The 12,169-nt window shown below is 34.3% G+C and overlaps 1 protein-coding gene across 4 annotated transcripts in view; it reads right to left on the bottom strand.

Moving 5' to 3' along the window:
• npnta (nephronectin a) overlaps positions 1 to 12,169 on the bottom strand; it is a 36,639-nt gene that overhangs the window by 15,588 nt on the left and 8,882 nt on the right. Inside the window, exons 3-5 of one of the 4 annotated variants that reach the window (XM_077718938.1) lie at positions 8,945 to 8,995; positions 7,066 to 7,158; positions 2,700 to 2,786 (exon numbers count right to left, since the gene is read on the bottom strand). In XM_077718938.1, coding sequence (XP_077575064.1) covers positions 2,700 to 2,786; positions 7,066 to 7,158; positions 8,945 to 8,995 — 231 coding nt within the window. The remainder of the gene's footprint in view (positions 1 to 2,699; positions 2,787 to 7,065; positions 7,159 to 8,944; positions 8,996 to 12,169) is intronic. The other 3 variants (XM_077718939.1, XM_077718940.1, XM_077718941.1) reach the window with 3 other exon arrangements.

A 12,169-nucleotide genomic window follows, 5' to 3' on the forward strand; every position in this document is an offset into this window, starting at 1 on the left:
CCATGACATTAGTAAATAAAGCCAGTTTTACATTGGGTGCATTACCAAGAGCTCACGTAGATTCTACCCATCACCCAACACATGTCGGTCAGGTCCAATGGCTTGCTTTGTAAATGATGCCAACTTTAGCACCGTGAACATGTGCACTGTGTTTTATTAGTGGAACTTCAACATACCGTTCTAAGTTTAACATACTGTACTTGAACCTCTCAGGTTCATTTACTCACATGACAGAAGTCCTAAAGCCTGACTGCAAAATGGTTGAATATGATTGGTATTAGTTTGAAATGCGAGTATGGAATGGAATCCTTGTAACATTGATCTCTGTCTAGCATAGGGGTGGGCAAATTTTTGGGCCCGGGGGCCATATTGACTTTAAAAATTTGACAGATGGGCGGAGTCAGCATAAGATATGATAACATGTAAAAAAGTGCATCCGTTAACAGTACATATGAAACATAGAGGGAAAAAAAGGACTAAAGTATTAACATACTCATCACTCATTATTAAAAGTAAAAAGTATAAAGTACTAAGTCAAGTAAAAAGGAATGTATTAAGAAATATTAAAAATGTAAATTAAAAAATGATAGAGGGGCTGTAAAACACGAAAAATGAATAAAATTGGACTGAACTACTGCCAATGGCTTCCGCCTGATGGCGCCATCTTGGGCAGGTTAAAAAAAATATTATAATTAAAAAAAAATACATAAATAATTGAAAAAAATGTAAAAAAAATAATCGAATTGTTTTTTATATATTTTTTAAATTCTATTCTTTTTTTTTACATTTTTGTTCAATTCTTTTTTTTTTTTATTTTTATTTTTTTTTTTATTATAATATTTTTGGAGAACGTCGGCGGGCCGGATTAAAAGGCCTAGCAGGCCTGGATGTAGCCCGCGGACCGTAGTTTGCCCATCCCTGGTCTATAGAATGACAACACTGAGTAGCACTTTCTTCCTGTAATCCTTCAAACTAAAAGGTTAACTACAGGTCAAAATAAACAACCAGCCCACCCATAATAACACCCGTATTTTTTTACATTTTTTATTCCAAATGAATATGGCCCTGCCCTTGTCAGAAAAAAGTATTTAACAGCTTCATCTTGCCAGCTTACCACCTGTGCGCACTCATGCAAAGCTAAAGATAAAAACCTCAGTCTTCGCTTTTTAATTAGCGCCATCTCAAGGCGTGTTTATGACAAAAATGACCACAGGGGGGATTCTCATTACCGTGACAACACAGAAGCAAAAAAAGTGACACCAGCGTCCAATAAGTGAAACCAAAAAGCTGCAGGCCATATTAAACCTTGAATCTTTCTAAAACAGAAGTTCCCAAAAATAATTGGAGTCGGTCGACTGTTTTTTAGAAGATAAACTTTGAAGAAATGCTTCGTTTTCATTGCATTAAATCTTTAAGTCTGGAACAGACAACATTTAAAATTAAAAATAGAAGAAGAAAACATGCTAAACAGACTTTTGGAGTTAAAAAACAAGGTCAAATGCAGAGAATTTTGATACAAATGACAGTATGAAAGGTGGAAGTTTTGCAGGAAAGTGCTAAAGTTCAGTGCGAAAAAAAGAAGAAGAAGACATAGACTCTAAAATGACGTGAGTTGTTTTCAAATCTCAGTTCAACAGCGAACAATCATATGTTCCTGTTCAGTCACGTCTGAGCTTTTAAATGTCAGGAAATGTAGTTTCTGGTATGAAAGCCTGACCTAACTAAGGAAGTTTAACTGTATATTCCATTTTTTTGGCACTCATTGTCCAGTTGGTATTTCATTAACTGGATTCATGTCATACTTTACAACACTACCTTTTCTTAAAGGACTTATTCCCGGCTCACAAATGGATCAAATCCAACTTCTGCCTCCAACTGTACTCTTATTTTTTTATATTTTGGGTCCATTTTCTCCAAACCAGATCCTCAAACGCAGTTTTCTTGTTTCAACGGAGTAGTTTAACCAATAAAATGACTGAAATCAACTGTTTACACTTTTAAGACACAAAATTAGTCAAAAAGTGTTGTTTTCTTTGGTTGGAATGGTCACTGCAGTCTTTTGCGGAATAGTTTGGAGATTCCTGCTCGAAATTGCATCTCCAACCACACAAAAAAACTATTTTTGCATGTTACTTTGCTTCCAAAAAGGTAGTAAAATAACAAATAGCAAAAAACAGACTACTTAGGGACTATGTAAAAACCTCAGTCTCAATCTGGAGAAAGTCCTGACCTTGTAGACTACCTATATGTGGCTCCAAGTTTCTTATCTAGGTCTACAATGTCTTCTGTGTCTTTTGTATGTCTACTACAACCAAATCTCCCAAATACAGGATGAAATAAAGTTCTAATCTAATCTAAATAACAAACAAAGACATCATTTTCCCTTTCCCAGATGAAGAAAACATCTCAAAACCCTAATTTCCGACAAATCAGAACATTTATGCGAATCTAATCCTTCCAAAGAACTAAAACTAGACTTCCCAACAACACCAGTTCTCCAAGAACTATTCTAACAGTGAAAGAAAACTCGGAAGCAGCATCCAAAGTTGCGAAAAGAGTGACAAAAAGAGAAGATTGACGCATGCTTGGCATCTCATGCTGGCATTCCTCAAGTGGCGTTTCTCAGGGAAAACCCTTCAAAGATGGCGTCTTAATGGATAAGAGTGACAAGAGACGTCCAACTCAAAGATAAATCTCACCCTCCGTCACCAAACGATGTTCCACCGGTAGAAATACGGGTAGATGACTGGACCACCTCTGTGGAGTCAAATAATCCGGTTGTTCTTCTTGCAAGAGAAGAAGAATAAGGTCATTGAAAAGAGGAATAGTGGAGGAATAAGAGAATGAGTGGATTAGAACACCTTTGACCGCTACATTCCTGGAAAGTGAAGAGGAACATTACGTAGTAAAGAGGATTATTTTGTGGGCCATTTTGTGCTTTTATTTTTGTCGGAATATCTGTAGGAATAACATTTTGTTCTGGATTTGGAAAGAGGCTCAAAGATAGGCAGTTTCCATTTAAAGAAGCTAATCATTGCCCCTGACGACAAATGCTTAAGCCTGTGGAATTTTAAGTATTTCGCTTTCTCCGCGTTGAACTGTGTTATCATTGGGCAGTTGGCGCTTGTTTGGGTGTGACGGAGGTGAAGATAGTGATTTGGTTGACTGATCAGGATATATTTGTTTTCAAAATTGGGCGGTTTTGTGATGTGTTGTTGGATGGGTTGAATTGGAAGTTTGGGGTTTAGGTGGATGTTCTGTATGTGTGTTTTGAAGACAGGGTTTAGATCACATTTTTGTGGAATTGAGTTTTTTAGGGGAATTTGTTGCTTCTTGAACCAAATGGTGTAAATTATGTGTCAAAGTGGCGGCTCGGGGGCCAAATGTGGTCCGGCGGATCATTTTGTGTGGGCCGGGAAAGTCAATGATGAGTGCTGACTTTCTGTTTTAGGATTAAATTAAAATGAAAAGTATAGATTTATATTAAATTTCCTGGTTTTCACCCTTTTAAATCAATAATTGTAATTTTTCAATGTATTTTTCTGTGTTTTTAGTTCAAAAATCATTTTGTAAAATCGAAAAATATATATATAAAAAGCTAAAATAAACATTGTTTTAGATCTATAAAAAACTGAATATTCAGGGCTTCTATTCCAGTTCTTTTAAACCATTTATAAAAAAAAAAAATATCTAAATATTATATTTAAAATGGTCCGGCCCACATGAAATCGAGTCTGATACCCCTGGTTTAGATCTAGAGTCTCAGTTTTGGTTTATAATGAGGGTTTGAGTCTGGGCTCAAATTGTGATATATAAAACTGGTCTCAACTATGGTTAAGGTTTCTTCTATGTACATGTTTTGGGCTTTAAGATGCCTTGGGATTGACGTTTTCCCTCCATTAAATACTATATCTCGCCATTATCCATTCGTACAGGTTCCCCTTAATGTTTATTCCCCTGACTAAATAGATTTTCCGCACTTTCTATTCCCCAATATTACAATTCCTCCTCCATTCTACCTCGCCTTGCAACCATTCTCCATTTCTACACTGCATTTATCCTTCCTTCCTTCAAATGTCAACAGTATTCGACTTTCCAACGACTACTACAATCGGAAAAGTCCCGTTCACGATGGAAGTGTCACCATGTCGGAAAATGCGGCGCCTCCATCTTAGACTTTAAATAACAGGTCAACTCAACCTCATTAAAGTCACCTCGACGCAATAATCATCTCATTAGAAGCTTGGCGCCTGCTGCCGGTTGTCGCCGCCAAATTGTCAAGACAGATTACGGCGGTGATGAGTTTATTTTGCGCGGTGTGATTAAAATGCCCGTTGGCTCGCCGGCATCTGGAGGTGGATCTCGACAGCCGTTTGTTTAACGATTCATTTATATGCCATCCCATCTAGACGGCGTGTATAGAAATAGCAAATGAAGTGGCATAAATACTAAGACGGTTAAAATGCAATACACCATTTGTTGGGTTTATTTTGTAATACTATTATATAAGTGTGTATTTACCGTATTTTCACGACTATAAGGCGCACGCTCAATGAATGACATTTTTCCATATATAAGGCGCACTGTATTATAAGGCGCACTGCATTATAAGGCGCACTGTATTATAAGGCGCACTGTCTATTTTGGAGAAAATTTAAGACTTTTAAGTGCGCCTTATAGTCGTGAAAATACGGTAATTGCTATTGACTTCCAGGTATGAAGTACTCACTCACTACACAGTCACCTCTAGAGCCAGCCATTGTTGATGTTTTGGATTTTTTTGTATAAAATCTTGCAGAGGGGGAGGAGCTATATGATGGAAGATTTTGTCAACTAAGATGGCATCTGCAAATTTAACAGTATTGTTTCAGACAGTGGTGGTTTTTCGTTTTTGGTTTTCTGTTTTTCCCATGTATAAGGCGCACTGGATTATAAGGCGCACCGTCTATTTTGGAGAAAATTGAAGACTTTTAAGTGCACCTTATAGTCGTGAAAATACGGTAATCATTTCTTGGTTAAACCATTCTTCAGAAATGTAATTATTAATGAACCTATCAACCACAGATACCGAAAGCTTGAAGTAGTTCAAAACAGCTAAAAGTTTTGAAAGACCGTTTTTTGGCAATTTTACGTTTCTTCGTGTTAGAAACCAGAGCTCAACATTTGCTGCCTCGTTTTACTTTTGTCATTTGCATTTCCCCATCGACCCGTTTATCTTCGGTTCCACGTCACGGATCATCCGAGAGAATTCAAAGCAAAGTGGGAGGGGCTAAAGCCCTCGACCTTAATTGGCACAGGGCAGCCAGGCACATCAATCGTAAACAGCGAATCAATGTTTAATGAGCGTATGCATTTCAATGAGCCAGTTTAATCTATGGTTGGTGAATAATTCACTGGGCTTCCATAAGTGTGACCCGGCTCAAAAGCGCTTGAGGTTGTCTCCAAAAAATGAAAATGTGGGAAAAATATTAGCATCAAATCAGCGTGAGTGTTTGGTGAGTTATGCTGATAAAAAGAAATTCCTCCTAGGAATCTTGTCGACTCAAAATGGCCGTTTTTTTTTTTGTCTCTGGAGAGAGGCCATTACTAAAGTCATCAAAATAATCAGGATTGTTATCGAGCTTCTCGACAGCTTGCTGATGAGTTGATCATTTGAAAGGGAAAACAGATTGGATAGGGGCCCTTGAGGACTGGAGTTGGTCATCCCTGCTCTATTGGGTTTAAGTCTGGGGGTTGGCATCATTTTAGAGGTCACTCCCTTTCGTTTTCGTATGTGTATGAGTGTTTGTTTATATATATTTATACGTAGATATGTGTATATATATATATATATATATATATATATATATATATATATATATATATATATATATATATATATATATATATATATATATATATATATATATATATATATATATATATATATATATATATATATATATATATATATATATATATATATATATATATATATATATATATATATATATATATATATATATATATATATATATATATATATATATATATATATATATATATATATATATATATATATATATATATATATATATATATATATATATATATATATATTTATACGTAGATATGTATTTATACGTAGATATGTGTATATATATATATATATATATATATATATATATATATATATATATATATATATATATATATATATATATATATATATATATATATATATATATATGTATGTATGTATATGTATCTATATGTATGTATATGTATCTGTATCTATATGTATGTATATGTATCTATATGTATGTATATGTATCTATATCTATATGTATGTATATGTATCTATATCTATATGTATGTATATGTATCTATATGTATGTATATGTATCTATATGTATGTATATGTATCTATATCTATATGTATGTATATGTATGTATATGTATGTATATGTATGTATATGTATGTGTATGTATGTGTATGTATATGTATGTATATGTATATATATCTGTATGTATGTATATGTATGTATATGTATGTATATTTGTATGTGTATATATTTATGTATATATATGTATGTATATGTATCTATATCTATATGTATGTATATGTATCTATATGTATGTATATGTATCTATATGTATGTATATGTATCTATATGTATGTATATGTATGTATATGTATCTATATGTATGTATGTGTATGTATTTGTATGTATTTGTATGTATATGTATGCATATGTATGTATATGTATGTATATGTGTATATATATGAATGTATGTATATATATATATATATATATATATATATATATATATATATATATATATATATATATATATATATATATATATATATATATATATATATATATATATATATATATATATATATATATATATATATATATATATATATAATTTATATATATTTCAGTAACACTTATTTATTTACATACTTTAGCCTAATATTTAATACGGGATGAATAGAGTTATCTACTCTTATTTTTAGCCTGACTGCTTAGGTTGGCATGAGGATTTCCGCATGTTGAAAGGGTTCAGTCAACTCACCTTGATTGCAGGTCTTGCCCGTGAATCCGGCGTGACATTTGCACTTGTTGGGCCCCACGCAGTCTCCGTGCTTGCAGCCCGACGGGCAAAGTGCTGAAAGGGAAATTTGCAAAGGAAGAGGACTTTCATTCCAGCGCTTGGTCAGCCAAGCTTTTAAAAATGTGACACAACGGCAGCTCACTGCAATTATAGAGAGTGAGACTTAATCCTATAAACTAGTTTATGGGGGTTTGATGGACCTTTAGAGGTACAATGCTTAATTCTATTGACACTTTTAAGGCTTGGGAACACGGGGTGCTTAAATTCACTCCACCATCTGTAATAAAAAATTAAATAAAAAACGGGAACAGAATAATAAAGTGATTTATCGAGGAAACCTTTTGGTTTCAGTGATTCATGGACTTTTTACCCTTTAAAAACGGAATTGATGTGTTAAGCGGCTTTTGAAATTGAAAGTAAAAGGTAGGTTAAGCAATCAATCAAATTCCAAATATATATATATATTTTTTGGGAGTATTTATCTAAAAATACAGTATTTTCAGGACTATAAGGCACACTTAAACGTCTTAAATTTTCTACAAAATAGACATGGCGCCTTATAATCCAGTGTACTTTATATATGGAAAAAAATAAAATGTGTCATTCATTGAGGGTGTGGCTTATAATGCACTGCGCCTTAAAATGTGGTGCGCCTTATAGTCGTGAAAATACGATAATTTTCTCTTTCTTATTTCAACTAGAATGTCTTCCTCAGTCTTAATCGAAAAGATCCATGAAGAAAAAGTACTTCACTACTTCTTGACAATAGCTTCTTAATGTAAATTAACAATTAATGAAGCACTGAGCATTCAATTCATTAACTGTCATGCCAATTTTTATTATTATTATTATTCCAGTGAGCCAAGCTATTGTTTGCTGATGTTTTGAGTACCGCTGTATCCAAAGATAATTGACTCGAGGGAATTAGTAATTAGAATTAGAAAGTCTGTAAGCCTGGCTAATGACTTCCTTTTATTCATGGGTTTTTAAAGCTTTATTTATAAAAAAAAATGATTTGGTTGTTTATTAAATGTTGTGCTATGTTTTTTTAGGTCGAAAAAGGATATTTTGAGTTTGCAAACCCAAACAAAAGCCAAAAACTGAGCCTGGGTAATTAAATATTTTTCCTCACATTATTTTCTATCCAAAAATACTACTTGAAATGGTTATTTTATGTCAATAATATGTTGTTTACCTTCGAAAAAAAATGTTTTTATTCACAAAAGTCTATGAAATGACATTTCCAGAGTACAAAATATAACCTTTGCCTTCAAAAAGGCGGCATATTTCCAATATTTTTCCACACCGAGTGTATCTTGTCGAGTTCAAAATGGTTCATTTTTCTCCTTCACTTTACTCAAGCACAAAACCTGATGAATAATTCATATTCTGAAAATGTCCAGCGGACCATCAGAGCGCCGTTTAAAAAGTCGTCCGGAACCAAACGCTTGGTTAACGGATCAAATGAAAAGAGCTTGTCTTGCCAAGTTAGACCTCAACAGAGAGGAATGCTACTAAGCCAGATTGGAGTCAGCCATCAACAAAGTATTTATAAATATCAGAGCTGGTGTAAGGGAAGAAGACTTAGGCAAGAAAACAAAAAAAAAACAGACTAAAAAGTAATTAATCACAGCAAAATATAGCTCATTGCATTGTTTGGACATTATTTGGAAAACTATAGTAACATCCCAATTAATAAAATCAATTGGAGAAGGACCAGAAGTATTCTGTCAGGCCATTTTTGGGATTTCCGTTACAGTTAGCTTGGAAGAATTTGAGTGGCAAGGCGATCAGGGGGTGACTTTGGATCTCTAAATATAGATTGGCGGGGGAGGCTAACCTTGGGGCCGGCACTTTATCCCGACTAGCCTGCGATTTAAGGCGAAGGGAGCTGCAAGACAAACAGCCAGACAGACAAGAACAACAGTGGCAGGCATTGAACGTGATATGAGATGCTTGAAAAGACGCATTTCCAACATTATTGGCAGTGAAATGTGAAAATTTGGTAAAAACGTTCAATTGGAATTGGGATAATACGATGGAAATGCGCCTTTTGGGTTTTTTTTCCAAAGAATCTTAATGTTCGGGAGTCACATGTGTTAATAGTTAGTAGGATTAGGTAAAAAAGATACATATTTTAGTGGTGCTTTGTGTTTAAGTTCAGAGTATTTTTGGATTTAGTGAACTATCATATTATTTAAAGGCTTTCTTCAAAGTGGATTAGTCTTTTAAATATCTTGATTTTTGCAAAAATTGCAAACATTTTCAGTCGAAATTTATTTAATAAGACTCCAATCAAAAAAATCCAATGCATTAGCAATGGTTGGCTCTAGAGGTGACTGTGTAGAGTGCTGAACCTCTCAGCCAATCATTTTAAAGGTTGTTAGATGGAAAAAATGGGTCTAAATATGGGAATTAGGCATTGGCTACAATCTTACATATTTATATATAAATATATGTTCATTAACATGAATATAAATATGTTCAATATGTGCTGTCCCTTATTAAATAAATCAAACTAAAAAATCACTCAAGATTGTCCAACTACAAAGTTAAAATACCCCCAAAAACTCAAAATACGTGTTTTACAGCCCTATTTTTTTTAAATGACATTTTAATATTTCTTAATACATTCCTTTTTACTTTGTACTTTATACTTTTTACTTGAATGATGAGTGATGAGTATGTTAATACTTTAGTCTTCTTTTTCTGTTTATGTTTCATATGTACTGTTAACGGATGCACTTTTTTATATGTATCGTATCTTGTGCTGACTCCGCCCCGTCTGTCAAATTTTTAAAGTCAATGTGCCCCCAAAAGTTTGCCCACCCCTGGTTTAGGAGGATCTAGTCCAAGGAATATGATCTTTAACCTCAGTCTCAGTCTGCAGAAGGTCCCTAAATTGTGGACTTTCTGTATGTGGCTCCATTTTTTTTACCTAGATCTACAATGTCTTCTGTGTCTTGCTACTGCAACCAAGAAATTAGCTAATTTAATCTAATCTAAACACAGTTTTTCTACATCCATAAAAGAGGAATCACCCATTCCTGCCATCGTTATTCTTCAGTAGTTTTACACTTTTATTAGACTTTTATTACCCTTTATTCGACCACAATATAATTTTTTATTATTTTTTAAACTGTTCATTAATCTAATGTGTATATTTCCACACTTGCTAATATTCAAGCCACTCTCTATTACTTATTCCAAGGCTAATCTCTCTATCCTCACTAATTCTGTGCATCATCTTACGCAGCAGACGAACATTTAAGTGAAAGCTGAGCGAAACCAAGCGATAAGAAAGCAGCCTCCAGATCATTGCGCCAAAGTGAAACTAAAACGCTTTGGCTTATCTGTTTTTTTTTTTCTTTTGTTTTGGTTTTTCGCCCCTCAAGCTCAAGTAACGGAGTAGAAATCTAATCTTTATGTTTGTTCAAACAAAGCCACTCCAACAAATCCTGTTCTCTCTCTCTCTCAGTGGCTTCGAAGGCCACCGGGAAAGTAATACGTGATCCCATTGGGAGGCCATTTAAATTCATTCTAATTCGTTAACGTATGCGGTTTCACGCCACAACAGCTACAGACGGGTCAATATTATCCATGGCCATATTGGACCTGGAATTGATCCTTTTCAGTAACCACAATGTTATTTTCAGACGAGTTTCCACTGAACTGCTATGACGTCGTTTTTCTTTGACAACAAAGTCGGCGACAGTTAAAAAAGAATGTCTATTAACTACCGTATTTTCTCGCATATAAGCCGCTTCTGCGTATAAGCCTTACCCTTAAAAATCTTATAATTTCTCTCATATAAGCCTTCTCATTCACAATTTTTACTTCCATATTCATAGTTTTAAAATGAGATGACATATTTGACGACCAAAAGAACTTTGTCAATGGCTACTGTATTTTCTCGCATATAAGCCACTTCTGCGTATAAGCCCCACCCTTCAAAATCTTATAAATTCTCTCATATAAGCCTTCTCATTCACAATTTTTACTTCCATATTCATAGTTTTAAAATGAGATGACAGATTTGAAGACCAAAAGAACTTTGTCAATGGCTACTGTATTTTCTCGCATATAAGCCGCCTCTGCGTATAAGCCCCACCCTTAAAAATCTTACAATTTCTCTTGTATAAGCCCTCTGATTCACAATTTTCCATTTTCATAGTTTTAAAATGAGATAAGATGACAAATTTGAAGACCACAGGAACTTTGTCAATGGCTACTGTATTTTCTCGCATATAAGCCGCCTCTGCGTATAAGCCCCACCCTTAAAAATCGTACAATTTCTCTCGTATAAGCCCTCTGATTCACAAGTTTCACTTCCATACACCGTATTTTCTCGCATATAAGCCGCACCCTTAAAATTGCCTTAAAATCGTTGAATTTTACACTTTTAAAGTCAATTTTTTTTATAAATATTCTTATGCTGTTGCTAATCAATGAGGATGCATTCCAGAAGAGTTTACTCCAAAAAAAATGAAGATTAAAGTAGTTATAGTTGTAATATCTCAGTTCTGTCACCAGCTATTTCCATATTTTAGCTCATAAGTTAGCAAAGAGCCAGGTGTACTCATCCAAAGAGCCACATGTGGCTCCCGAGCCATAGATTCCCTACCCCTGCCCTAGGATTTATGTTTTTTTTTGACCCCCCTAGTTTATACAGCCAAAAATCTTGTCTGGAACACATTATTTTTTGCAAGTGGCGTTATTTATTTCAAAAGAAGCTATTTTGCGACTCTGACAAAAAAGTCTGAGATGAAACCAGGACTTTAGAACAGTAATCAGTTGGCTATTTCCTCCAAAAGTTTCTCTCAAAACGTTCCAGGGTGCTTAAACGATCCCGACAGTCATTGGTTGGAATAAGAAGCTTCAAATTCAAGCTTCCTGAGAGGTCTGAACATTTAAACGTGGCTTCAAGAGCCTGCCAAAGAATCTCAGCAGCTCATCTTCTTTCTAAACCTCTAAATCTTACACCTCGGGATTGGTTGCCTCAACTTTCTTTTGTGCTTGTCTCTCCTGTCTTCTTTTTTTTTAGTGTGATGAAATGAAGGGAAAA

The sequence above is a fragment of the Stigmatopora nigra genome, chromosome 6 (assembly GCF_051989575.1).
Source record: "Stigmatopora nigra isolate UIUO_SnigA chromosome 6, RoL_Snig_1.1, whole genome shotgun sequence".
NCBI lineage: Eukaryota > Metazoa > Chordata > Actinopteri > Syngnathiformes > Syngnathidae > Stigmatopora > Stigmatopora nigra.